At 43.1% G+C, this 26,430-nt stretch overlaps 3 protein-coding genes across 4 annotated transcripts; 2 read left to right on the plus strand and 1 right to left on the minus strand.

The window, feature by feature from the left end:
• The first annotated feature begins 1,617 nt into the window (after window positions 1-1,617).
• Window positions 1,618-6,617, plus strand: LOC109463477. Its single transcript, XM_019760314.1, has 7 exons — window positions 1,618-1,724; window positions 2,597-2,674; window positions 2,897-2,967; window positions 4,036-4,184; window positions 4,635-4,855; window positions 5,240-5,378; window positions 5,821-6,617. Exons 1-7 carry the CDS (start codon window positions 1,618-1,620, stop codon window positions 6,019-6,021), a joined length of 966 nt encoding a protein of 321 aa, XP_019615873.1. The 3' UTR covers window positions 6,022-6,617.
• A 2,666-nt stretch (window positions 6,618-9,283) lies between these two features.
• Window positions 9,284-16,460, plus strand: LOC109463473 (bestrophin-4-like). Of its 2 annotated transcripts, none has more exons than XM_019760310.1 (10): window positions 9,284-9,499; window positions 10,024-10,280; window positions 10,744-10,865; window positions 11,537-11,691; window positions 12,635-12,712; window positions 13,111-13,263; window positions 13,715-13,795; window positions 14,186-14,343; window positions 14,701-14,834; window positions 15,192-16,460. In XM_019760310.1, the coding sequence occupies exons 1-10, from the start codon at window positions 9,398-9,400 to the stop codon at window positions 15,761-15,763; spliced, it is 1,812 nt and encodes a 603-aa protein (XP_019615869.1). In that variant the 5' UTR covers window positions 9,284-9,397; the 3' UTR covers window positions 15,764-16,460. The 2 variants fall into 2 exon arrangements, with proteins under 2 accessions (XP_019615869.1, XP_019615870.1); XM_019760311.1 differs by having other exon boundaries at window positions 9,286-9,499; window positions 14,701-14,822.
• Window positions 16,461-16,728: 268 nt separating this feature from the next.
• On the minus strand, window positions 16,729-25,350 carry LOC109463439 (baculoviral IAP repeat-containing protein 7-B-like). Its single transcript, XM_019760255.1, has 8 exons — window positions 24,855-25,350; window positions 23,648-23,767; window positions 22,289-22,464; window positions 21,812-21,950; window positions 21,026-21,216; window positions 20,440-20,547; window positions 19,410-19,746; window positions 16,729-18,122 (listed from the first exon to the last, which is right to left on the minus strand). The coding sequence occupies exons 1-8, from the start codon at window positions 25,348-25,350 to the stop codon at window positions 17,920-17,922; spliced, it is 1,770 nt and encodes a 589-aa protein (XP_019615814.1). The 3' UTR covers window positions 16,729-17,919.
• Window positions 25,351-26,430: the final 1,080 nt, after the last annotated feature.

Here is a 26,430-nt window from a genome sequence, read left to right on the forward strand (position 1 = left end):
TGATCAATCTGAAATATCCTTATAATTTTAGAAGACGTTTTAAGCCGATATCAAAGGGAGGCAGAGAATGTTCTACAGATTTAGCTTGTTTGTGGATCTGTTGATGACCACAGAGGACGATGAAGTTTACTTTGCAGAGATGTAAGAATGGGAGGGGGGTGTTCTTCTGACACCATATAGAAACAGATCTGACCTTTAAAGACAATTTTGTCTGTAATTATCGGTGGACAATAGGCGGTACACGTCATAAGGTAGGGCAACTAACAACACCACTATTGTTTCTGGTCTGACTTTGGATTCAACTAAGAAAAACTAGCCAAGCAGTAATACAGTCAGTTTTCTAAATCCAACATTTACTCTAATTCATAGTCAAAAACGCTCACTTTGGTTCAATATGCTTCAAGTTAAGGTAGTACAGTGTTAAATTTAGATAAATTGTGTAATTGACTATACCGCGCGTCGTGTTAGCCTACGGGTGGGCACCTGGCTAACTGATCATACGATACGACAATTATTAATAATTATGCGCATAGCAATGTAAACATGGCGGGTTGTTGTTTTTGTTGCCCTATGTTTCTATTTGGCAGAGTATGACTTTTGATTCTTTACCTGATGAATTTAACGGCAATTGATACAACTGATCCTGAGGTAGTACGGATTTGTCGCCAACAAGACCGTCTAGTGTTTGACAAATACACAATTTTTCCTCTCAGTTCCCACCAGGACAACCCCCCATCGATGACACTGATACGTTAACAGACAAACTACCCAAATATTTGCTTTAATGTGAAAAGTTAGATCAAGAAGTAACATTCAACTTTCGAAACTGTCAGGGAACATACAACACAGCCACTCATTGTACTTCCTTCTATCGATGATGCTAGCTACGTCAGACAGAATGAACTGTTTGTAGAAGATTTGTACAATGCTTGGCGTTGGTTTTAAATTGACCAGTGCAGCGCGCCTTTTCAAGTGTAAAGATTATCAAAGTTGTTTTTCGTCTCCCTACCATTCGCTGTTGGTGACGACAGTTCTATATTTGTCTCAGAATCTACCTGTAAGTCCAAAGAGGGGTTATAACTTTTATTGAGGAATATTTTCTCATAAGGAATCCATTACGAAACTTTTACCTGAAGCAAATAATGACGACAACCACAAGTTAAGGTCGTACGTCTAGTATGGGCGATTATGCCAGACGTTGTTACTGAACGATCGCAAGCAATGATAGTTATTCACCCCTAATTTTTGTGAGTAGTTGATCAGCCATGGACAGCTCTTTGCTATTGGTCGACGGTGACGCTAGTTCTATTTTCGACTCAGACTCTTAAATACTAGTTTAAGTGAGGGGTTTTGGACTTAATCAAGAATATTCCTTTCGAAAAAGTTTACATAGAAAACACTGGAAGTAAAGTTGACTAGAAAGATACACGTCGTAAGAAAACGTCATGTGTTTTGGGCAACAGAATTAGACTTTGCAGTAGAACAATTGAGACAATTAATTTTCTGTCACCCTCATTATGATAATGAGATGATCCACCTCGCAAAATTGATTGACACTTTTTGAGGAAACGAAGTCTTCAGAACGAAGCCAGAGCGCGGCAGAAAGAGCGCGGCAGAATGGCGGGCGGACTGCTGCGTGTTCTCGTGCTTCTGTGTGCGGCGGCGGCGGTCGCCCGGGCACAGGTGTGGTACAGCCACGGGAAACCGTCAGGGACGTGGATCAGGTAAGCTAGTCTTGTTATGAAAATCTTCATACCTGTTGAAACTTTATTGAAACTTTGTGGGGTCGTGTGGCGACTTGGAATCAAGAGGTCCCGGGTTCGAGTCCTGACATGCCACCGATCTTGTGCCCTTGGGAAAGGCACTTTACACGACTTTCCCTGCTAGACTCAGGTGAAAATAAGTATTGTATTGTCCCCTGTGTTGGTGGCGGCATTAATATGAAGTTGTGGGGTCGTGTGGCGTAGCGGCAGAGTGCGCGACTCGGAACTAAGAGTCCCGGGTTCGAGTCCTGACATGCCACCGATCTTGTGCCCTTGGGAAAGGCACTTTACACGGCTTTCCTCACTTAGCTCAGGTGTAAATGAGTATTGTCCTGTCATGTATTTGTCCCCTGTGTTGGTGGCGGCATTAATATAAGTTGAAGAAACTTGAGTGTGTCGTCACCACGTCTGGTGATTACATGTTGGAGTAAAAAAAAAATTAAGTTGAAAAAAACTTGAGTGTGCCGTCACCACGCGTTGTGATTAGATGTTGGAATAAAAGAAAATTTATTACTTTACATTTTACAGTTACTGAGTTACAGGGGTGGGTTAAAAAGTATTCACAGTACGCAGTTAGCATGGAAGTTCATCTGAGTTTGTAGGCAGTTGTTAAGCTCTAATCTCCAAGGACATCTTCCCGGTGGCAAAATCGTAATTATACATGTAACTGCCTGCCAAGTCATGCCTGCACGGTGTAGATCTGCTAGGAGATTATTTGAGCCTACAGAAATTTCCTAACCAACACTAGAGATAATAACCTTAATCTTAGAGGACATTCCGGCCTGAATATGTCAGGGTTATTTTTTAATGACAGTCCTCCTCCTTCCTCGCAGTACAGCGATGGCCCCATTGACACACTTTGAAGGGAAGAAGTGGTTCGGCGTGGGGGCAAATGGATATCTGTATGAGAGGTAAGCTAATTTTTTCATTATTACAAAGCAATGTCAGAGCATGTAAATTACAAATAACCATCACACACACGTATGTGTATATGTGTATGTGTGTGTGTGTGTGTGTGTGTGTGTGTGTGTGCGTGTGTGTGTGCGCGCGCGTGTGGTGTGCCTATGTGTGTTATTGTGATGTTTCAGATCCACAAAAACAGGTAGCTAACAGTTTATTATCGTGGTCACCAGGTATGAAAACCCCTCCGGTACCTGGCTGTGGGTGAACCACGGACGCCCTTCGTCTGGTCGGTATAACTCCGGTAAGGAACGGATTGTCTTACTCCTCTCGGATATTATTTATAGAACATTTTATCACATAAACCCCAGAACAGTTTACTAAAGGTCAATCCTAGTCGCAACGCATGGGTAAAAACTATTGTTTATAATCAGGCAGTTTCACCAGGAACGTCGGTGACAAGCATTGCTTTCAACTTTCAACTTTCAACTTTTAGTTTATCTATCAGTGTTTAGGTTTAACTTTATTATTCATCATTATATTTCAGAGCCGTGTGTATTAGAGGACTTTGATAAAGTCCACCTGACGACAAGCCTTGGCTATCTGTATGGGCGTAGCTATGCATCTTGGGGAGCTTGGACCAGCGTAAATCTCGGAAGAATTTTCTCTAGTAAGTATACCTTTTATTCAATACATTTGTAACATGTTTACATGAGGTAGTTTACCCCACGGATTTTCTGTGCTGTTTCTATTCTAAGTTATTATAGATATTTTGAATTCTACATTATGATATTCAGGGTAGAGCTGTGTACCGATACTCAGTACCGATACTGTACCGGAAAAATTGGTTAGGTACAGGTCCAAAATACCTAATCCCTCCGTACCGGTACTGTACCTAAACAATTTCACACCAATTTTATGCCTATTTGTGACCTTAAATGTGGAAATAGCTGGTCGCCAATGGGTTCCAATGTAAGGACAGTGTGTTCATGAAAACAATAATGCCTTACTTTTGCCTATATTTTATCTGAGCATTCTCCATAAACCAAAATTAAACCTTAACTATCAAGTGTATACATGTTTTTGTTGCTATTGAAAGAGTTCAGAAGAGCATGTAAATTGGTCGAATTTTTTAGGTACAGGTTCAGGTCCGGACCTGTACCTAAACCTGTGTACCTGTACCTGTACCTGTACCTAAAATTTGTTTAGGTACACAGCTCTAATTCAGGGTATACAAAAAATCATCGGGGGCATTAGAAATACAAAAATCAATGAATACAAATATAAACATGATACAACAAATAATGAACAATCTATCATGGCCATCGCCAAAATGAGACCATCTTGGTATCTTCAGGTGTCCGTGCATCAGCCTGTTCTAATGTGCACAAGCTTACGCCGGCACTAAAGGCGAGGACCTTCGTGGTGGGATCGAACAGACATCTGTATGAGCGGTTCTGGGAATGGGGTACACCGGGTTCGTGGACCTGGCGATGGCACGGGAGGCCTCCTTCAACTCATGTAAGTCATTGTAGGTCCACACGCTTACAGCAGCTTGCCGCCTGTACTTTGTTGTTTTACAGCAGCGAACATTTTTTTCTTTGCAGCGTAGTGTGACATATCGTAAACAATCAATCCCAGCTTTACCCATCTTTACTTATTTTGACATTAGATTGGGATTGGGCCTTCCCCGGCCACATCCGCGAAACAGTATCAAAAGCTTCTTTTCGTGCCTTTATATAAGACCTATATTCGTGACTCTTTAACCAGCAGTCAAGCATAAGAACATGTCATATAATTTGGAATTTTGTAGATGTAGGTTATTCTATTGAAACTTAACTGATACAAATATCAAATTTAACTATCCACAATTGCTGTGGGAGGATATACAATAGGCATTTGCGTTTAACGTTTGCATTCACATTTCTTTTCAGCTACACCTTTCAATGTATGGAATAATTTCCTTTCCAGGTGGCCAGTATAAAAACCACAAGCTACATAATAACGCCATCTGGTTACAGCTTTGTGTTCGTGGTGGGCACGAATGGAAACGTTTACAGGCGGTTGACACATCAGAACGGAGGCGGCTCCTGGTACAACGTGGGCAGGCCTGCGGGAAAAATCGTTCGGAGAATTCACGCAACTCATAATGGATACCTGTGGGCCGTCACTACTGACGGGTCTGTTTGCAGGTGGATATTTAGCAGTTATGTGCTGTCACATTCAAACCTTCCAGTCAGGAAAGCTGTGTTTGGTCAATTCTCTAATCAGCGTCATAATAAGTTTATTGTTGGTCACGAAATGCCAATATGGCCGCATTACATGGAGCATCTTAGCCTGGGTGCCGTCCCCAGTAGTATTCGCCCACTCTATAATGTTGTAAGCTAGCGGGTGAATACTACTGGAGATGGCACCCAGGCTAGGAGTATCTGGCACTATAGCCTAGGTGCCATCCTCCGTAGTTACAGCCGCCTCCCTATTGTGGTTGCCGGCGTGAATAGGGTTAGGGTTAGTGTAAGTCCAGTCGTAGAGCCTAAAAAATGGCTATAAGGAGTATTGTCTTCTGTACTTGACAGGTGGCAGGGTGGGTGGCCATGTTTTTCCCTGACCAACAGAAAAATCCTGGACTGCTCGGACCCGTTTTTCGTCAGCAGCGGGAGATCCATGTTCTGCATCACCCAAACCGGCATCATCCAGGGATCGTCTGGATACGGGGTAAGAACGTTCTACTGGCTTTATAAACTTTCTGTCTAACGAACCTATTTAAGGTATGTCAGACGATCTAAGACCATCTGATATTGTTACTATTATATAACTGGCACAAATTGCAAAATAGCCGTAGGTAGCGGCAGGCTTGTTACTACCGATGATTCGATTTCAAAGCAACTTTCTGCCTTCTTCAATGGCAACGCATTTGATACCAATGTGGCTACTTAAAACAGGCTCCTGGGTCTGGCGTCCTAATCCTAATACTCTTGTGCCCTTGGAAAATGCACTTTAACACTTCTTTCCTCACCTGACTGGGAAAAATGAGTATCAAGCTTCCGTTGATTAGGGGCAGCCTTTCTGGCCGAAGGTCAAATGTTTGGGGACAGACACTCAGAGACTCACGTCACCAGATAGCCAGAGTGTATTTCATTGCTGTTTTTTTTTCCAGCTGTACCAGCTTACTGTGAGTGGTTCTCCCCCCACTGCGACTTGGGTCAACCACGGAGTCCCCACAATGCCGTTCTACTACTCGTTCGTGGACAGGCCGAATGTCGTCTTCACAGGTGGCAGCGGCTTTTATAACTTTGGTGAAACCCCAAAGAGAGTTTTCGTGTCTTCTACCATTGGCGTGTTCGAACTGCGCTTATAGAGGGTACCCTTTCTGATACCTACCCCTTGACACATAACTCTGACCTGGAACGACATACGATTTTAATTTTGGATAACGATTCTTTTTTCGACTGCAAGGATTTAGTATATTGTATTTTTACTGTTGCCCACTTAGTTTCGTGTATGGTTAGTGTTATTATTACCCCTTTCCCATGGAAACCACATTTCATAAGGCCCAAACGTCTTTGACACAAAAGGAATAAAGCATAGAGAAAAATTCGAATTGTGTCGCATTAGAAGGAGGGGATCCGTTTTTTCCTTAAAGTCAACAATGTTAAACTAATCATGGGGTCAATTATTTCACCCTGTGCTGAGACTTTTTCAATTCAAACATAACCAAAAACTTGGGATTACTAAAGGCTGGACCATTATGCAAACAGAAGCAAATTTGATCAGACATTTACAGTAAGAAGACGAGAAAAAATTCACAATTGAGAAATTGCAAAAGCGACCAAACCAGTTGTCAAATTGCATACACACCGCTGTATGTTATAGCTAAAGACGTTCTATAGAGCGTTATTTGTTTAAGTCGCGTGATTTTCACTATAACATATTATGTATGTACTGCATGCTGAGGTGGTGAGAGGTGACTAGTTAATGAGCTTTGCTGTGCATTCTACAGAGATGTAGAGATGTGACCTTCTGGGATGAAGAAACTTTACTATTACTCTTATATTTTATAAAGAAACTTTACCATTACTCTTAGTAAACAGTTTGTTAAATAAACTATAATTTATCGATGTTATACTGACAATGTAGTTAGCTTACTTCAGCTCAATTGTCTTAAAATAGCAAAGGTGTCACCTAGTTGAAAAAATCTGAATGTAGTTTTACCTGTTTTACGAGTGATATAATCAATGAACCGTTCCTGTACCTAGTTAAGTACTAAGTTAAGTTTTCTTTAGTCTGCTATGTTACTGTTTCATGCTCGCTAAAGATGGTATAGTTTGGAGTATTATCTAAAAAAATATGATTATCATTATATTACTGGTGTAGCAATGTAGAATCAATCATACTGACACCTAGTAGAACTTGCTATAGGTTGATCCATTAGATTGTAGATTGATACGTGAGTCAGTCTATAGTGTGATTTTTAAACGTAGCCCATGGTACGTAGTTTTTATCCCTGTAAACTTATGTTCCCACGTTTTTAAATTTCTGGCTTGGTTGTCAATGACTAATATGCTGCATCTTACTCGTATTTGCTGGGGCTTTTGTCCATGATTGCTTTTGAATAAAGGTATGTGGAAAAACACCCACTTTCTTCCCAATCTTTTTTTTTGTGTTGAGTTTACTACAAGGCGACACAAATCAATAAAGCATCAGAAGCGGACAAGCTTTTGACTGAGATGGATAAATGACTAATACGTGAATTTTAGTTGCAGCGATTTTTATTTTGCAAGATTCACTACTAGCACTAACATTATCAATGCCCCCCCCCCCTTACTCCCAGCTCCCAACTACTCTGGTGTAACGTCAGAGCTTTAAACACAATGTCAATAATTACAATGACCCCCCCCCCCACTAGTTAGCAATGACCCTCTTACCTTACTACCCAGGTGTAACGTAACGTAACCTTTTACCACAATGTCAACAACCACAAAGCTCAGAGTTACGCTCATAAGGACATTAGGGACAACATTGTACTAGCACTATTTGGCAATGCCCCCCCCTCCATATTACTACCCAAGTGTAACATTACCTTTTACCACAATGCCAACAATCATGACAAATGCTGACAGTTATGTACATTTAATTTAGAAAATTGGGCAATGTTGTGCTACCACTAGTTAGCAATGCTCCCAATCTCCACCTTAAGTTAGCGGTGCCGACCCCCCTCTTCTGAGGTGTAACATGCTCATTGTTCGAATGCCAACTAGAAAAAAGGGCTGTTTTTATGCAAGTATAGCGTTACACTCCAACAGCGCAGTTCAAATGTGTGTGGGTCACTGCACACTAGTCTAGGTGTTTCCATACACGAGGTTACTCCCGGTCACACGTACACAGGTAAAACCGCCTGGAACCGGAACAGACCTGTTTTGTGTTGGTACCGCTGGGGGCTGCACAGGTAAGGCTAGTGCGGTAACACACTATCTACCTTCGCTGGTTTTCATCCACTGTTAACATTACTGTTGTGCTATATCTGGGGGTGAGTTGGCCACTGCATTGGGAAACCTAAGTTTTACTATATGCACGCACAACGAGAACCCATACGTACATATAAATCTTCCTTATACTGGTTCCATTATACCCTATTTTGGGTAAAGCCAGACACTCAGACATAGATATTTAGTACGTAGAGTAATGGTGTGGTGTATGTACATGTCGTTGTCATATGTCACAAGAATTATGTTTGCTTTGATGCAATTAAGGGTTTACGTAAAAATTATAGCCTTGTCGCCTGGCTAGCTCCTCGGCCGATATGCCCTCAAAAAAATCTTACACCCCCCCCCTCCCTATGATCACGGTCCTACTCTGGGGGATGATTTAAAATTTCCTGGGGGGCATGTTGATCTTGGAGCCGGCCTGGCCTGTGTAGGCCCTGGAAACAGTCTGGCTTCCAGGCTAGCAAAATCAGTTCACCGACCTTCCATGTTTGGTTAATACAGTTCAACGTAACCGATTAGCCTAGTTAAATCCGTCTGTATACATAAACATGTGTGTATACTTATCATAGCGGCCCGACGACCTTCGGCCAGACGGCATTGTTTGTGTATCGATTAGGCTAGCTGTGTTTGAACAGCTGAATCTAATGGGTTTCTAATGGCACGTTCATTTTTGTCACGACCGGTGTAGAAGTTTGCTAATTTTTGCTTTTAAAAAGATATGTCAAAGTAAACCCTTCATTGTTTTTCATGCTGTGACGCAGGGAACTATTATTAATAGTGACTATAGTTTTACGATTATGTTAGGGGGAGGGGGGCAGACTAATATCATTCTTTTGTGCTTAATATCGACTCCAGAGCCCATTATCATCTGCGTTAGAAATTCAAATGTGCCCTTTACTCACATCCTTTTTATACGAATGCACAGATGAATTTGGAATTTTGTTGGAACAACTTTACACCCCTTCTCGGTCTGCTCGAATGGAATAACATTGGAAAAGTGCAAAGACCGCTAAAAAGGGCTGAAAAATGAAAAGATTTCTCACAAGTTTCCCATTTTTTGATTCACAGGGCTGGTGTGCTGGCAAGGGTCAAGGTCAACACGATCTAAAAACCACAGTCTGTATATAAACAAAAGTCTGTATATAAAACTGGCCAATTTTGGCGACGCCTTAGGGGCGGGGCGTCCATACAATTAACATATAACGTTACCACTAGTAGAAGAACACTGGAGACTGTTGCGCCGTTGCCATGACGACATCCTATAGCCTGAAAGTCGCCGACGCGCGGTTCGGCGGGTTCGTCCGTCTTCTCTTCCGGTGGCAGGCCAGCTTCTACAAGCTCCTCTACAAGGTAAACTCATCTCCCACTGCCTAAAAAAAAAAAACAAAAAAAAACAAAAAACAAAAAAAACAAATTGAACCCAACAAAATTATACCACGTATGTTGTAGAATGTGGTATAACTTTGCACATAGTAGTCTCTCATATCATTGTATCTTGTTTTTTGGACTTTTATCAAAGGTCCTGAACACTTAGCTGTACTATTAGCCCATCTTGTGTTTTGCAGCCTTTTCAATTCAGCCAATTGTATTAATAATAAATAACGTAATTTTGTATGTACTTGTATGGTACAAATAACCCATGTCTGCTATTTCCTGTTGTAGATTGAATGGTGTTTGTACATATTTGTATATATTGTGTTTCTGTGTACTTGTCCTGTTTTGTTCTTTTAACCAATTGTAAAAATCGAATACACAATTCAGGGGTGCATCAGCATTTCCTGCTTTTGTGCGAGTTTGTTTGATTGAATAAATTGAATTGAATTGAATTGAATTGGATTGAATTGAATAAACCAGTCTCTCTAAACCTCCACAAGGAGCTCCTGGTCTACCTGGCGCTGTACTTCGCCCTGAGCGCCACCTACCGGCTGGTGCTGAACGGCAGGCAGAGGGAGTATTTTGAGGACATCAGCCTGTTCTGTAACAAGCACACGGACCTGATCCCGGTGGCTTTCCTGCTGGGGTTTTACGTGTCGGTGGTGTTCACGCGCTGGTGGCAGCAGTACACCTGCATTCCCTGGCCCGACCGCATAGCGGCGCTCATAGGCTGCAGTGTGCACGGGGACGACCACAGGTAGGCTGAGGGTCCGCATGGGGGATTAGTGTATTACCGATTACGAAAAATTCTCTGCAGGCATCTCATTATGCAGCCTAGAATGGAGATGTTTAAGCACCGAAATATTTTGACGTTTTAGAAATAAAACCCTCCTGATTAATAAGGAAACCACTAGTCTTCATTAACTACTGACGCATCTATCATGAAAGTTCATCTGTGTTGGTAGTTACATGTTTAAACTTAAAACTTTTTGTCCAACACAAAAAATTCTCTCATCTAGAGCTTTCGACCAGTCACTCTGGTCTTCCTCAGTAGACTGACCCAGTGAGGCTTGTCACGTGACTTCTTTGAAGTGTATCAACACTGGGTCAAATGTACTCACGTATCTGTTTCTGCATTGTATCAGGATAGTCGATATAAACGCCCTTTAGTGCAACACACTATTTTGACCTTCACATGACCTTCACATGACCTTCCCCAGGGGCCGTTTGATCCGCCGCACGCTGGTCCGTTACGTCAACCTGGCCACGCTACTGATCATGCGCAGTATCAGCACAGCCGTCTACAAGCGCTTTCCCACCATGCACCACGTGGTGGAGGCAGGTGGGTCATTCATCCTAAATCAATCAATCAATCAAGCAATCAATCAATCAATCAATCAACCAATCGATCAATCAATCAATCAATCAATCAATCAATCAATCAATCAACCAATCGATCAATCAATCAATCAATCAATCAATCAATCAATCAATCAATCAATCAATCAATCAATCAATAAATCAAATCAAATCAAATCAAATCAAATCAAATCAGTCAAATCAATCAAATCAATCAAATCAATCAAATCAATCAAATCAATCAAATCAATCAAATAAATCAAATCAATCAAATAAATCAAATCAATCAATTGATTGATCGATTAATGAATCAGAAAGCTTCCACTTGACGGCACGGCCGCCATGCTGGTTGGGTTAAAAGTGTCGGATTTCTGCTTGTGCCGTAATTTTAGATTGAAAATCCATACTTTTAATGGTTTTACCATTCAACATGGCGGACAATGACTACGTCATAATCACGTGAGTGCTAAACACCCTGCCCTCTATCGTGACCTCTAGGGTTGATGAGGCCAGATGAGCTAAGTGTATTGATAAACATATAAGTATTCCCTTACATATACCATATACCGAATTCTCTATTGTGATCAGCTAGATTTAACCACCCAAAATGGCGGAACATAGTCACGTGAGTGCAAAACACACTGCTCTCTCCAGGTTTCATGACCCCGCCTGAGCTGAAGGACTACGACCAGCTGGACTCTCCGCACAACAAGTTCTGGCTGCCGCTGAACTGGTTCTGTAACCTGGTCACCAAGTGCCGCAGGGAGGGGCGCGTCCAGGACCCCTACACCTTCAGGACTCTCATCGAGGTACGGAAAAGTCTTAGAGACGTTGTGTGAAGTTGTCGCTTCCTGATTGAAATTGGTTGTTTGTTACTTAGCGAGGAGCGAGGAGGGCCGGGGAAAAAAACGAAGCATGTCCCCAATTTGCTGTTTCGTGGCCTCAGCGTTGAAATGGTCTTAATCAAATTACTGCAGTTCACCGTACGCGAAACTCACAACTTCAAGAAAGAGGGTCTTCTTGGCGTTTCATTTAATGTCAGAAAAAAGTGTGTGGCAATAGTAAATTTTATTTCAGAAAAAAAAAAACTACGACAATTTTCTTTCGAAGAAAATATGACCTTGCTCACGATCAATGATACGGCACGTGACTTGAGTACTCAGGCACCCATTGGTCCTTAAAGTCACGTGACCGAAGTGATGGGTCATGCATACTGACGAGGGCAATTCGGTAAGTCACAATATTTCTTGTACCAAAATATACCCACAAAATGAACGTTATCCAATCATAGGATTGTTCCTATTAAGTCCTGAAGAAACCAAAAAGAAGCATTTTTCAACTGTTCTGTTTAATTACTCTCAGGACAGTGCCCCTCCTCGCTTCTCCGCCGTGTGTTCGTGAGTTAAAATGTTGACCACTTATCTTCCTACCATCAGAGGGGGCCTGCGGGCTCTCAGCCTCTCGCACGGCCGTTACTATGGTTACCGCAGGGCCGTTCCCATGGTTACCGTACAGAAAAGCGCTTCCTTCCCTCCTCTGCCGAGGGAAGGGCGGGTATTCGTAAGTCAACCTCTTACTTCCTTTCTTCCACACCTAAGATTGTGCAATATTCAATATTGTTCAACTTTTGGAGACTTAAAGGAAATTTCAGCTTTGTGAGGTCTTCATCAAGGTTATTATAATTTGCTTGACGTGGTAGTCTTACTGATTGGACGGGTTTTGTCTTGTTTTTTTTCTTGTTTGTCTTTTCAGGAGTCTAACAGCATCAGAGGGTCCTTGGCGATGCTGTACAGCTATGACTGGATCAGCGTGCCACTAGTCTACACACAGGTACGTGCTAATAGAAACACATGCACACACGCACACACAAACACACACACACACACACACACACAAACACACACACATGCACACACACACACGTACACACACACACACAGGCACACGCGCACACACACACACACACACACACACATAAACACACAAACACACACACACATGCACAAACACACACACACACACAGAGACTCATACTGATCATAAACAGGCAATGAAATGATGTACTCATAACCTCCTCCCATAGTCACAATAATGGACACAGAATCGGTGTAACCATAACCCCCTCTTACACCCCAGGGGATGACAGTACCGGTGTAACCCTAACCCCCTTCCACACCCCCAGGTGGTGACAGTACCGGTGTAACCCTAACCCCCTCCCACACCCCCAGGTAGTCACAGTTGCTGTGTACACGTTTTTCCTGTCCTGCCTAATGGGCCGGCAGTGGCTGGACCCGACCAGACAGTACCCTGGGTACGAGGTGGACCTGTACGTCCCCATATTCACCATCCTGCAGTTCCTCTTCTACATGGGCTGGCTCAAGGTGGGGATCAATCAATCAATCAATCAATCAATCAATCAATCAATCAATCAATCAATCTAGCAATCAATCCAACAATCAATCCAACAATCAATCAATCTAGCAATCGATTTCGCAATCAATCTAGCAATCCATCTAGCAATCAATCCATCTATCAATAAGTCAATCAATCAAAAAATAAATCTAGCAATCAATCAATCTAGCAATCAATCATTGATTCTTTTCAGAGAGTTGAGTTTCAAGTAAGTGGTCGTCCTAAGTATCTTTCGTGGGAGTAGGGAATGTGAACCAGGGATCAATGTAAACGTTAGCACTTGTTAGTTGCATTTTCTTCCCTTGAATGATGAAGCTTGCTGGCTATATTAGTCTTTAAGTCCATGATAACAGATATGGCTAACAGTTACTGTACCAGAGTGGGGATGGCTACATGTTCTCATGTTCTATCCACACCCAGGTAGCAGAACAGCTGATCAACCCGTTTGGTCAGGACGATGATGACTTTGAGACGAACTGGTGCATCGACAGGAACTTACAGGTGACGATTAATGTAAACTTAGAACTTATAACAAACAAATAAACAAACAAACAAGCAAAAAGCATAATTATTTTAACTCATGAAAGAGTATCTTTGATTGCAATGTCCAAACTCAAAGGACAAAAGTGCCTGTTGGTTAAGTGAGATCTACTGGAACCATTTGGACCCAGATTGTTGTTGTTATTTATTGTTGTTATTTCTTGTTGTTATTTATTATTATTGTTTACTGTTTACGCCAGATCTCGTACCTGGCCGTGGATGACCTGTACATGACCAACCCAACGTTGGAGCAGGATATTTACTGGAACCAGCCTGACCCGGACTGTTTATTATTGTTTGTTATTATTTATTGTTGTTGTTGTTGTTGTTTAACGTTACTGTTTACGCCAGATCTCGTACCTTGCGGTGGATGACCTATACATGACCAACCCAACGTTAGAGCAGGATATTTACTGGAACCAGCCTGACCCGGACCTGCCCTACACCGAAGCCTCCATCAGTAACCGTGTGATGACCGAGCCCTTCCTCGGATCTACATTTGACATGAGGTGAGCCCGCGGATTCTTTAGACTATCTGCCGCCGCGCCGCGTGCCTGCGAAACTGATGTGCTTAGAGCGAATATACAGATACAGATAAGACATTAGGGTGCTTAAAGAAACAGCCTTCGTGGCGGAGGTCAAAACATAATCTCCAATCAGATCTTTTGCTGGCCACAAAGAAAGCATCAAATTTTTCAGGCAGCCATTTTGCTACCGGTGGTGAAATGGTGTCTGTCCAATTTGATACTCTCCTTGCGGCCACCGAATTCGAAAAAATCTGCTTGGAGATTAGTCAAAACGTATGGTCAAACAGTTACTAACTGTCCAACTTTCTTACAGACGACCTTATTCTATTCCTTCCTCAGGCTGAACGTACACAACATGGAGTTCACCAGTCTCCCCACCGTGCCGGAAGAACCCGGAGAGAAACGGTCGGACAGCAACAACAGCCTCCACAGCCCGGCAGGACCCGCCATAGTGGTCACAGGTTTGCATCGAGGTTTGCTCGTTCTCTCACAAGCAGTGAGAAACACCATAATTGGTTGCCAGCACAAAGGAGGGATGTACATAATAGAACACTAAGGTATAGCACAAAACTGACACAGTTTAAGTGCCGGACACAGCGCATGTTAAACAGTACACTACCCTATTGTGTCCGCCTGCTGAATGACAGTTAAAGTAGCAGAACTGTAAGTCATAATGGTAGTGATTTTATTTGATTTTATAGTGATTTATGTCTTTGTTAATTCTGATTTGCAATGCATAATGCTGATAAGCATAGTGGAAAGAAACCGCAATTCAGCACTTGTGCTGCAAGGGTTTGTGTTGAATAATAAACCATTCTCTCTCTCTACAGAGAAGGACGGCCCCAGCAAGACAGCATCCGTCCCGCGCGCCAGTCACAGCGCCTCCGCCCCTTCGTCTCCTCTACTGACTCTCGGAGGTAAGAACGCCGGGAAGGGGCGAGGTTTCGCCTCCCCAAGGTGTCTCAGGAAAGCCCTGCTGACGTCTAAGACGCGCGCGAAGATGGAGAGTCCCTTAGAGCTTGAGAAGTTGGACAGGAGGCGACCTGTGTCTTGGGGCGGAAGGGAGGGTGGTTCGAGCGCACTTCGGGACAACTCTGTCGTTAGCTCAACTGAAGACAACATGGCCGACATCACGAACAGACCAGGAGAGACGGCGGCCCGTCTTGAGGTACGCAATTCGCAATGGTGGGCGGAGGAACATGTCTGGCTAGAGGACGAAGGAAAACCACTTCTCAGCGTTCAGACCAACGAAACACACGCAGACACCCCAGGTGCTAGAGGTCACCTTCAAAAACAAGATGGCGGACCGGACTACGCGTCGAACACAGCCCGAGGAAACAGCCATGTGCCGCGAGTGGACAGTTCAGACCCTGGGTCCGTGCAGAGGCTGACTGTAGTGTGAGGGGTGTAGCGTCTATGGTTGAAGTATAGGCCAGGATGAGTCTCTTTCGCATGATCATAGTAGTCTTGAAATTTACTCTCCAAGCAGAGGCTGTGGGGGAATGATCGTTAGCTTTTTATATATGGCTCTTTTTTGTCGCTAATTATAATCCTACCCGTTGGTGGCCGCGGAGCTTCTCTGGTTAATGGATACTGCCTGGCCAATTTGATACTGTCTTTTTGCCACCGAGAGAGATCTGCTTGGAGATTATTGAAATTGGTTTTGATTTTACACTTTTAGCGCATATATTAGTTGACAGCAATCCCAATATGTTACTCAGAATGATGTTTTTACGCCTGTTCAAAATTTATGAAATCTCTTGTATTGCTCAAGTAAAGTTTATTGTGCACTCTGTTTTAGATTTGTGGAAGCAAAACCTTTTTTTTTCTCTTTTCGATTCCCCATATATAAGTGAGGTTGATTTTTTCTGATTTCAAGTTTGTCATTATATGTGTGTGTATGTGTGCGTTATGGTGACATATCTTTATGAAAAACAACACAATGACTTAAGGTGTGGGGATCCGGAAACTTTAATATCAACCACCCACAGCAGCAAATACGGGCAAGTAGCATTTCATAGTTGCGTCTGCAATTTTACTTATTATCTAATTTTGCATGACTTTGCATGGAAATTGACAAGTAAAGCACCGTCGACTTTGACTCAAAGTTTGAGGTACATATTTCTCAATCAATGCTCTTATCATTTCTTCATCGACATTGGCTGGTGAGACTTGACTTGACTTGAGTTACTCCGAGGAGCGGTTATACTGGCTATGAAGATTCAGATCGAACTGTTTAACGCCAGCTTTTCTCCCCAGGAGTACAGAACAGCTCAGATCGAAAAAATGCCATAAAATCTCCTCCAACCAGATTTTGAGGCAATTTAATACGAATCTGTGTTTTTGAACACTTTTCCTCAAGATGTACCAGATGAATTTTTTTCTTCAACCTCAAATGACAGTTTTTCGGGGCACAGAAAACGGGGAAATAATTTTCATTTCTTCCTCCATGATAGCTTAGATCACAACGTTAATAAAGCAATATCTAGCTACGACACATTTTACACAATACTTGTATATTGCATATCACACTTTTGCGTTATGATATCTACAAGAGAAATATACACACCACTTCATACATATATACATACACGACATCATCATGTTATAACTTAGTATACTTTGCTATATATTTCAATAATTTACTTTACGTCTGAGTTTTATTAAAGCACATGCCTTTAAGTCACATTTTGCCCACCACTGACAGGCTGAATTGTACACAGTCAAAAGGAGTTCTAAAATCTTTTTCTTCCCTCTCTTAAATAGCAGGTTCTGTTGGAGAAATTTTGATATCTTGGTTTTAATTCTGTTAAGGTTTAGGGAATATTTCGCCATGCTAGTATTGCCTATGGACACTAACCAAGAGCAAGATTATCCATTTTTTTACATTGAAATGCATTTTTTTCTGTTCAATTTTTTAAAACTTTGCGAAAGGTTCATAAATTAGAAAAACATACATGAATACATACACAGAAACTTTACGACGTGTAGACCTTAATTTCCGCAATTTCCCTATTTCAACCTTAAAATGCATTTTTTCAATTTTTTATCAAAATAAATTTTGCGAAAACTTATTGAATTGAAAAAAAGTACACATAAGGAACTTTACGACATGTAAACACATGCTTGACACATGGGACACTGCATACTACCCTACCTGCAAATTGATAATTTTTTTTTACCTAAAAATGCACTTTTCTGTTAAAAATCTTCAAGAGTTTGAAGAAAAAGTTACAATTATGATCTTAACTTTGCACTCGACACATGCTCGACACATACACTCCTGCATATTACATTACCTTCAAATTTATCAATTTTAACATTAAAATGCATTTTTCTGTTCAATATTTTCATCAAACCTTGCGAACACTTTGTAACAAATAGGTATACACGCGCAGCAACTTAAGAATTACGACATGTAGACCTTAACTTTAGACTCTACACACGCTCGACACTTGGGGCACTCCTGCATATTACCCTACCCGCAAATTTATCCGTTTTTGACACAAAAATGCATTTTTCTGTTAATTTCTGGAAGAAAAAAAGAAAAATACACATTTATGACATGTAGACCTTAACTTTGGACTCTACACACGCTCTACACATGGGGCACTCCACCATGCCCTCCCCGCACGGCACGCAGCACGCGTAGTGCCCGCACGGCAGGAACACGAGCTCCACCTCGCGATCCATGCACACCTTGCAGCACCGCTCTTCCCGGAGACGCTCCAGCTCCGACTGCAACTCGTGAGGGATGCCCTCTGGAAAAGAAAAATTATGATAATAAGCCTGCAACAATCCTAGATCATTTGCCAAAGGAGTCCGTCTCCCTTTGGGACACTAATAGCTTTTCATCCAATTACTCCAAAGTAGCTCCTCTGGAGAAATTTGTTTCCTTTTTATTTATTTATTTATTCAAGCTTTGCCACAAGTGGAAGGGAAGGGAGAAACAGGTGGAGACCACCTTTAAAGGCTCCCTCCCCAAAGACATAAATGACATTGCAATCAATCATAGTTAAAACTAATTAAACATATTGCACAACATCGTAAATAGACAATAATAACAATATATATAATTGCACAATTTCATAAAAGCTAGATCTCTGCACATGTACATCCGGCCGTGGAAGTGCCCCATGTCTACCGTGGCCTTATTGCCAGACATGTGGCACACCGACAAGCAGACGTCCACGTGCAGAGATTGTCAGTAACAAAATGATCATTAAATCTCTTGGTCAGCGATTTGACAAGACCCCGTTTGAATGTTAAAAGCTCGGACTGCCCCGAAGCGACAGCCCCCATGTCCCGGACTCTGACTTCCAGTCTGTTCCACTCAGCCACCAAGCGAGGGATGTAGGAAGTAGCGAATGTTGATGTTTTGCAGCGAACTGGCATTAGCATATGAGACCTACTGCCTCTTGTTGGACGTGATGAAAATGAAACATAATTATGCATGTCTAAATCGTACACATTAGCCGTGGACTTAACATACAACATGATGTCAGCGATCTCTCTCCTATATGAAAGAGGTAACAGGTTGAGGTGAGCTAGTCTAGCCTTGTAGTCAAGTTCACAAGCATTGGCATTCCTAAAAAAAAACTTCCGATTAATGTATAAGTAATATTGATTTGATACTTAAATACTTTATATGACTCAGACACAAGGACAAGGTATCCACTTTAATCACTTTGGCAGACTTTGGCGATGTTTGTAGTTTTCGACTGTGTTTGGTAAATTTCGGAAATATTAATGGTCAGTACACTTTCGGTAGAATTCGGTAAAATTTAGAAGTGTTCGATGAAATTTGTGCTCCATTGAATTTGGCGGTGTTCGGCAAAATTTGGAAGTGTTCGGTAGATTTCGGTGGTGTTCGTGGAAATTTGGAAGGTGTTCGGCAGATTTAGAAAGTGTTCGGTAAATTTCGGTGGGGTTCGGTAGATTTCGATGGGGTTCGGTGTTACGTACAGAGAAATAACGGTCCATTGAACCGTGGACTTTTGCTACCGTGAACATAAAACGAATTGCAGAGTATCAGAGTACCATCTGACCTGAAGAGAAGCTGCTTGCCCCCGAACTGTTCCCAGCCTGTCCGGACACCGTCCAGTCCGGCAAACCCGCCGCTTTCCCGCCCGCCGCGGCGTACCCCAGACTGTTACTGGACAGCGAGGCTCCCCCTGGTGCTCCCCCGTGGTACTGCAGCGTCTTCCCCTCGTGTTCCTCCAGCTTCTTCCTCTTGAGGCGGCTGTACTCCTCCTCCAGCGCGCGGACGGCGTGCAGAGCCTCCTCCGGGGACGTGAAGCCTCGCCCCGCCGCCTCCAGCCGCCGCCACACCGCGTGCTGCACAAGCCCCCGGTCGTAACCCTGCGCCACGATCGACGCTATCACCTAATACATTGTTAAATAGAAACACTTTACATTTGGAACCGCATATTTCCCTATGATGTAACAATGCCTAGTATGTGTGTCACAATTACAATACGTTCCGGAATGTATTGTAAACAGAAAAAAACTAGCTTAAGTGCACTATGAACTATGTAACACCTTTAGTGCACTATGCACCAAGTAACATCTAGAGTCAGTGCACAGGAAACCAGTCAGAATTGCCCTGATGAAGATGACAGAAGGTCATCGAAACGCTGGCTCGTGAAAAATAAATGGTTGTGATAGAAAGAACTTTGCTTTGCTATTCACTAAAGCATTGCTGTTATTGGTTAGTTACCATCATTATCATTGTCATTCTTTATTAGCGTAAAATCAAAGTAAATAGTAAGAATAAAAGTAATCATATTAAAAGAAGGTATGCGAGGGGAAGATAAAAAAATCTTTATTTATTATGTATTTTGTTTATTTGTGTAACATAGGGCCCCACTGAAAAACAGTGAGTGGGAAACCTCCTATATATTGTAGAATGTAGTACATGTATAACTTTCCACATCGTCGCTCATTTCATTGTATCTTCTTTTTCGCACGTGTTGTTTGTCTTTGCAATTAATTAGCCTTCGGGCATGTAATCGCCATAAACTTTCTAATCCTTTCTAATTCTGTATAAATATGACAGAAAATAAATAAATAGGTAACCTCGGTATCCATGACCTCGGCCACACTGGGGCGGTTCCCGCCCTCCCCTAATTTTTCCCGCGCTCTTCGGTACTCTTCTTCTAACTCCGTCACCACGGCAAGCAGTTCCTGTGGGGATGAAAGGAATAGACTATAGTTTATTCACTGACAGGTTAAAATCACTCACAGCCATTTTTTTTCTGCTGAATTGCGTAGCAGTAGTGTGTTCCGCTCGGAACCAAGAGGTCCCGGGTTCGAACCCCACCCTGTCACCGATCTTGTGCCCTTGGGAAAGGCAATTCATACAACTTTCCTCACTTCACTCAGGTGGAAATGAGTACCTAGGGACGTTCCTCGGATAGGACGTTAAATGGAGGTCCCGTGTTTGGGGAGAGCCACACCTCGCGCACGTTAAAGAACCCACCACACCTTTCGAAAAAAGAGTAGGGGCATGCCCCGGTGTGCGATGGTCCAAATACTTATAATTTGAGTATTCAGACTCCAGGAAGAATGGTAGCCTGGGTACCATCCGGATTTTCGTTCCGCAACGCTCGATTTTTTCGAGCGCCAAACAAACAAACAAACAAACAAACAAACAAACAAACACCTGCGTGGACGGGAATGTGGCGTTGTTGTTCTCGAGCCGCCGCCAGATGGCGTGCTGCACGACCTCCGGCTGGTGTCCCATGGCGACCACGGTTCTGGCGGGCTCCGTCTCCATGGCCGACAGCACGTTCAGCGGCTGCGCGGGGAGGTTCTCGTTCACTTCCGGGCCGGCGTCGCCGAACCAGGGGACGGCTGGGGATCGAGACAAAACTTTAATGTTTCTCACATTCTTTAAACTGTTAAAATAAATCATGTAAAACACGACGATAATGAGTTAATGTTTCGTGATAACAAGGATTTGTTTCATACGCGTTGTGCTTGGCAAAAGAAATTCTCAAAAAGACATGCACTTTGCATGTGTTGAGGATGAATACCCTGAATACGTGTTGAGCACGCCTTGATCATGTGTTGAGCGCGCCTTTATTACGTGTTCAGCACGCCTTGACCATGCCTTTACCATGCCTTGACCATGTGATAAGCATGCCTTGAACATGGGATAAGCATGTCTTCACCATGCCTTGAACATGTGTTGAGGCCTTGACCATGTCTATATAATAAAGCATGCCTTTACCACGTGTTGAGCATGTCTTGACCAGGTGTTGAGCATGCCTTGACCATGTGTTGGGCATGTCTTGATCATGCGTGATCACCATGCATTGACCATGTGTTGAGCATTCTTTAAATGTGTTAAGCATGTTTTGACTATGTGTTCATCATGCCTTCACCATATATTGACCATGTGATAAGCATGCCTTGACCATGTGACGATTATGCGCCGATCACGCACCTGGCGGAGCGGACAGCTCCTCGTATCCAGGGGACAGCCAGGACAAGGTCATCTCCCTGGGCGACGTGGGCGTGGCCAGCTTGGACGGGCGGTGGGCGCGCCCAGACCCCTGCCCGCCTTCATCATTCCCGGCTACATCCTGTGGGTAAAGATGCATGGAGCGTTTTAGGGACACCAAATTTGAGCTATTCCAATTTCAGTGAATTGTAGCCCAATTCAAGCAAGTACAGTTATTTTCAATTTAATTTAGAGATCTTTTGACCCCCCTCTACTAAGGCTTGAATAGCTTACAAAAGAGAACACCAGCAGATAACTAAAAAGAAAGTTGCCCATAGAATTAAGAAAACGTTATCCGTCAAAATGCATTTGTTTCACAGAACAAAAGGCTAGAAATATATGTGCAAATTCAAGCAAAAAAAGGCCGCCATGTTGGTGGGAAGGTTAGATCCAAGATGGCGACCGATCAGCCGAACTCACCTCCCCGACCTTGTACTTATTCAGCACGTCCTCCACGAACCGCGCCCCCTGGCGGTTCTCCACGAACTTGCACATGGGGTACCAGCGCGCATGCTCGACCCAGGGGTCATCTCCCGGCTGCCAGTTCTTCAGCCCGCCGCCGCAGTGGAAACACCGAGCGCTGTCACCGCCCTTCACTGCGCAGGCGTGGGAGAAAAAAGAGATCAGAGATGAAAAACTTCACCTTTGTGTAGCCTCTACCAGGCGCCAGAGGTTTAAAAAAAATAGTAGAATTGGCAAAATAGACTCGATGGCAAACTTGTACCAGAGGAGTTAGCCTAGCCTGGGTACCATCTCGAACGTTGCGGAGCGAAAATCCACATGGTACCTAGGCTAGAGTTAGCCAGCTGGAGGGCAATTGGCAACTCGTCGAGCTCTGGCATACTACTAAGTATTCAGTCTATTTGGCCAATTTCTACTATTTTTGTTTCAGCAAACCTAGGTAGCTTAGCACTGGCTAACTTTTACCCATTCTGATTCACAAGAATGAGTCATAAAACACATAGACGCCCAGAACAATATTTTACACCTATTGTGAGATGTAAGAATAAGAAAAGAATTGCATCCGCGCCAGAGGCGTGGCCAAAAAATGCGGTTGAGAAAAATGGGAAACGAATCTATTCTGTGTTTTACGATGTTGATAAAATCAAGGAGGTTTCTAAAAAAACATACCTTCTTGATAAAACATGGCAATTGAAAGGCAGTAACAACAGAATACTGCACGAAGAGACAGGAAGAAGGGATAGCAGCTTGCAAATAGCAGAACATAATTTACAAATCTAGCTTGAAAAGAAAAAAAAAACTAGAATCGTAGAATTGTAGAATCAGGGTCCCACTAAAAAGCAGTGTTACCACAGAGTGGGTCACCCTGGGTAAAATGACGGAAAATGGAATAAAAATAAATTTTCCGTCTCGTAAACGGTCGATGCCATTTCGCTGAATGGTCGATGCCATGTCCGAGCGTCCCAAAACAAATAAAAAGTAATATATGTTATAAAAAGCAATATTCTAATTGCAAATATAAGGGAGGGTCATGTAGAATAGTAAATATTGGTGAAAAAAGCAAAAAGCACAGGCTCGGATTCGAACCTGGGTCCAAAAGTATAGCTCTAAAACCCAAACCTTCACCCTAACCTCTACACCACAAAACATCACGGTGTGGAAGGACTGTCCTGATATTAAAGTTACCCGTTCTGGGATATGGCAACGACCGTTTTAATAGGCCACGACCGTTTATGAGACAGAAATAGCATCGTGGTCACCTTTACCAACTCCCGCTTCCTGTCTCACCGGAAGTAAAACTAAGAAAAGAACCTTTACATGTGTAGAAGAATCCCGCCTTGGCGAGCTCGGCAGGTGAGAGGAAGGTGTGTGGCCAGGTGTGGTACGTGGACAGGCGCAGCGTCTCTGACGTCATCTGGGGGAACTTGGGCACATCGTCTGCGGATGTGGAGAAATATAATATTGTTTATTGTAAAAAAAACAAAGAAACTGGTCTGCAAGGTCTGACATCAAAGTGAAAATCTAAATAGTAAAATCTCTCTTTGTACAGTTTGCACTTACGCCTACTTGATTATTGATATATTCATGCAAAATAATCTAGCAACCTGTGTGGATTTCATATTATATGTGTATATGTTATCTATAAGACATTGAAAAACATCCAAAACATCCTTCTAGTTGAATGTGTACACGATTAAGTAAAGATTTGCTACCAATACCTAGTAAACCAGATGAGACAGTTTTTACAATCATCAACACAGTTGGTTTGTTCTCGAGATCTCATGTTAATATAATTTCAGGTAACACTCCTTTTCTTAAGCACTCTTATTGATGATTAGTTGATCAGTGATCGCTCTCCAGTGGAAAAGGGCCTCAAAAGTAAGGGACTTTTTGCGTCATCCTTTGATATTATTTGATGTATGCCTATTTTGGTCCGCTTATACTTCTGTTACTTAAGTTCGTGCTTAAGTTACCTTATTTTAATTTGCCCCTTGATTGTACATAAGTTTTTTTTTTTTATTTACTTCAGAATTCACCTCAAAACAAGGCTCGTGAGAGCCACTTACGTGTTTTGGGTTACAGTGATGACTGCGTGGTCAGATATTTGTTCACCCTTGATTTAAACCGTTGGAGGTTGTAATTAGCGGTGAAACATTCACGGGGAAGCTTGTTCCACAGTGAAGTGGTTCTGGGGAAGAAACTGTCAGCATGAAATTTTCTCTTGACTGATGGACTATTGAGGAAGAAAGGGTGATTTTCTGCTGTTGAGGTGGCTAAGCGTGTTCTTGCAGAGAATGTTCTGAGTGGGGGTACGAGGGAGTGAAGTTCAGCAGAGCATTTCTTCAGTGATTACTTTATGTTGCATTATATTGTTATTATTTTATTGTGTTTGGGGTTTTGTCCCCCAGGGTGCATTGAAAACCGCCCTCCTGGGCGATATGTTTCTCTGGTCAAATAAACAATAAACAAAACAACAAACAACAATCCTTGAATGTTACATACTAGTACACTGTGTTTATCATACCGTTTGGTGATGCGGCTTCCGTCCCACCGTTACATGTGGCCTGTCCTGCCGCGCTCGTCTCCCCGTTACAGCCCGGCACGTTCCCCACCTCCTCTCCCTTCACGAACGGGCAGTCCGGGTAGTGCTTCCTGTGCTCCTCCAGCGGGTCGTCCCCGGCACACCACTGCCGCAGCACGCGGTAACACACGAAGCAGCGCACGCGGTCTCCATCGCGAAGGCTGTAGAACCCTGCCCGGGCCAGCTCGGCCGGGCGCACCGGGCAGTCCCGCGGCCAGTCCCGGTACGTGTCCAGGCGGGCCTGCTCGCGGGTGAACGCCGAGGGGTCGTCGGACGGGCTGTCGCCCAGCGGGACCTCGTAAGCGATGCTCCGGCGGTTTTCCGAGGTCTGCCCGGCGCCTGAGGTTTTGTTCCTGCGCAGGACTACACCGTCTTGTGCCGCCGGGCTTGGCTGTACGGGCGGTTCCTCAGAACCTGCCGGGTGGACTAGAGATGACATGATCGGCCGTCCTCACATCGTTCGCGATCGCTCAGGAAATATTGAATCTGAAAAGAGAAGTGTGCCCACTTTTATTTGTCCGATTAGCGGTAGTTCATGTACGGATGTGTCATACATTGTTCATGTTACAATGGGACTGGGCTGTACGGGCGGTTCCTCAGAACCTGCCGGGTGGACTAAAGATGACATGGCCAGGCGGGCGTCCTCACATCGTAAGGTCAGGTAATATTGTATCTGAAAAGAGAAGTGTACCCACTTTATGCCATACATTGTTCATTTTGTACATGCTACTATTGCCATGCAATAAAGGTGTTCTTCTTCTGTTAAATCGTCTTTATTTGACGAAATCGAGGAACTGGGCTATGGGCATGGGCGGGCGTCCTCACATCGTTCGGTCAGGAAATAGAGAATCTGAAAATAAGTTAATTGAAAACCACGTTTATTTACCGCCAAAACCGCAACAAACGATGGTGTTTGTTAATGAGGCCACCGACGCCACAGTGCAGAATCAAGATTGCCGGTGAACATCGGGACCAATAGCAAATAAAATTTTGCCCTTTTACCTTTTCAGATTAGTACCTTTTAGCCTGAATACTAGCATGCTACAGTCAAAGTATGAGATTGTGAAACTCTAGCTTTACGTCTTTTACGTGCAATATAATGCGCATAGTAGCACTATTTCTATACATGTCTACATTATTATACATTTACGGAACAAGTCATTAATAATATGTAGTCCATATCGTGATATGTTTCAGTGAGTTAATGATTCATCCTACGCTGTTATTGTTACATTGACAGGTTGATTATTGTTATCACTGGTCCATCGCGCGTGACAAGGCAGAACATTCTGGTCCCTCATCTGGGACACAAAATCACAATAAGATAAACACGCTACTCCGGGTCATGCATTATGTAGCAGTTCTATTAGTCATTTGTGGCGTTATGTTGAGATATTGGTAATCTCCAAGCAGATCCCTTTCCGTGGTAAAAAGACAGTATCAAATTGGCCAGACAGTATCCACTAGCCAGAGAAGGTCACCAGCCACCGACGAGTGGGGGTAGCGACAAAAAACGGCC

The sequence above is a fragment of the Branchiostoma belcheri genome, unplaced genomic scaffold (assembly GCF_001625305.1).
Source record: "Branchiostoma belcheri isolate BF01 breed outbred unplaced genomic scaffold, Haploidv18h27 scaffold126, whole genome shotgun sequence".
NCBI lineage: Eukaryota > Metazoa > Chordata > Leptocardii > Amphioxiformes > Branchiostomatidae > Branchiostoma > Branchiostoma belcheri.

What these genes read in the sequence shown, in the direction of transcription:
- LOC109463477 (XM_019760314.1), top strand. Translation starts at nt 1,618, where the DNA reads ATGGCGGGCGGACTGCTGCGTGTTCTCGTGCTTCTGTGTGCGGCGGCG. An exon ending in GGAGGCCTCCTTCAACTCAT is followed by an intron (nt 4,185 to 4,634) that starts GTAAGTCATTGT and finishes TTTCCTTTCCAG; the next exon opens with GTGGCCAGTATAAAAACCAC. An exon ending in AGGGATCGTCTGGATACGGG is followed by an intron (nt 5,379 to 5,820) that starts GTAAGAACGTTC and finishes TTTTTTTTCCAG; the next exon opens with CTGTACCAGCTTACTGTGAG.
- LOC109463473 (XM_019760310.1), top strand. Translation starts at nt 9,398, where the DNA reads ATGACGACATCCTATAGCCTGAAAGTCGCCGACGCGCGGTTCGGCGGG. An exon ending in GTGCACGGGGACGACCACAG is followed by an intron (nt 10,281 to 10,743) that starts GTAGGCTGAGGG and finishes GACCTTCCCCAG; the next exon opens with GGGCCGTTTGATCCGCCGCA. An exon ending in GCATCGACAGGAACTTACAG is followed by an intron (nt 13,796 to 14,185) that starts GTGACGATTAAT and finishes TGTTTACGCCAG; the next exon opens with ATCTCGTACCTTGCGGTGGA.
- LOC109463439 (XM_019760255.1), bottom strand. Translation starts at nt 25,350, where the DNA reads ATGTCATCTCTAGTCCACCCGGCAGGTTCTGAGGAACCGCCCGTACAG. An exon ending in CCACATTCCCGTCCACGCAG is followed by an intron (nt 20,548 to 21,025) that starts GTGTTTGTTTGT and finishes TCATCCCCACAG; the next exon opens with GAACTGCTTGCCGTGGTGAC. An exon ending in GGCAAGCAGCTTCTCTTCAG is followed by an intron (nt 18,123 to 19,409) that starts GTCAGATGGTAC and finishes TTTCTTTTCCAG; the next exon opens with AGGGCATCCCTCACGAGTTG.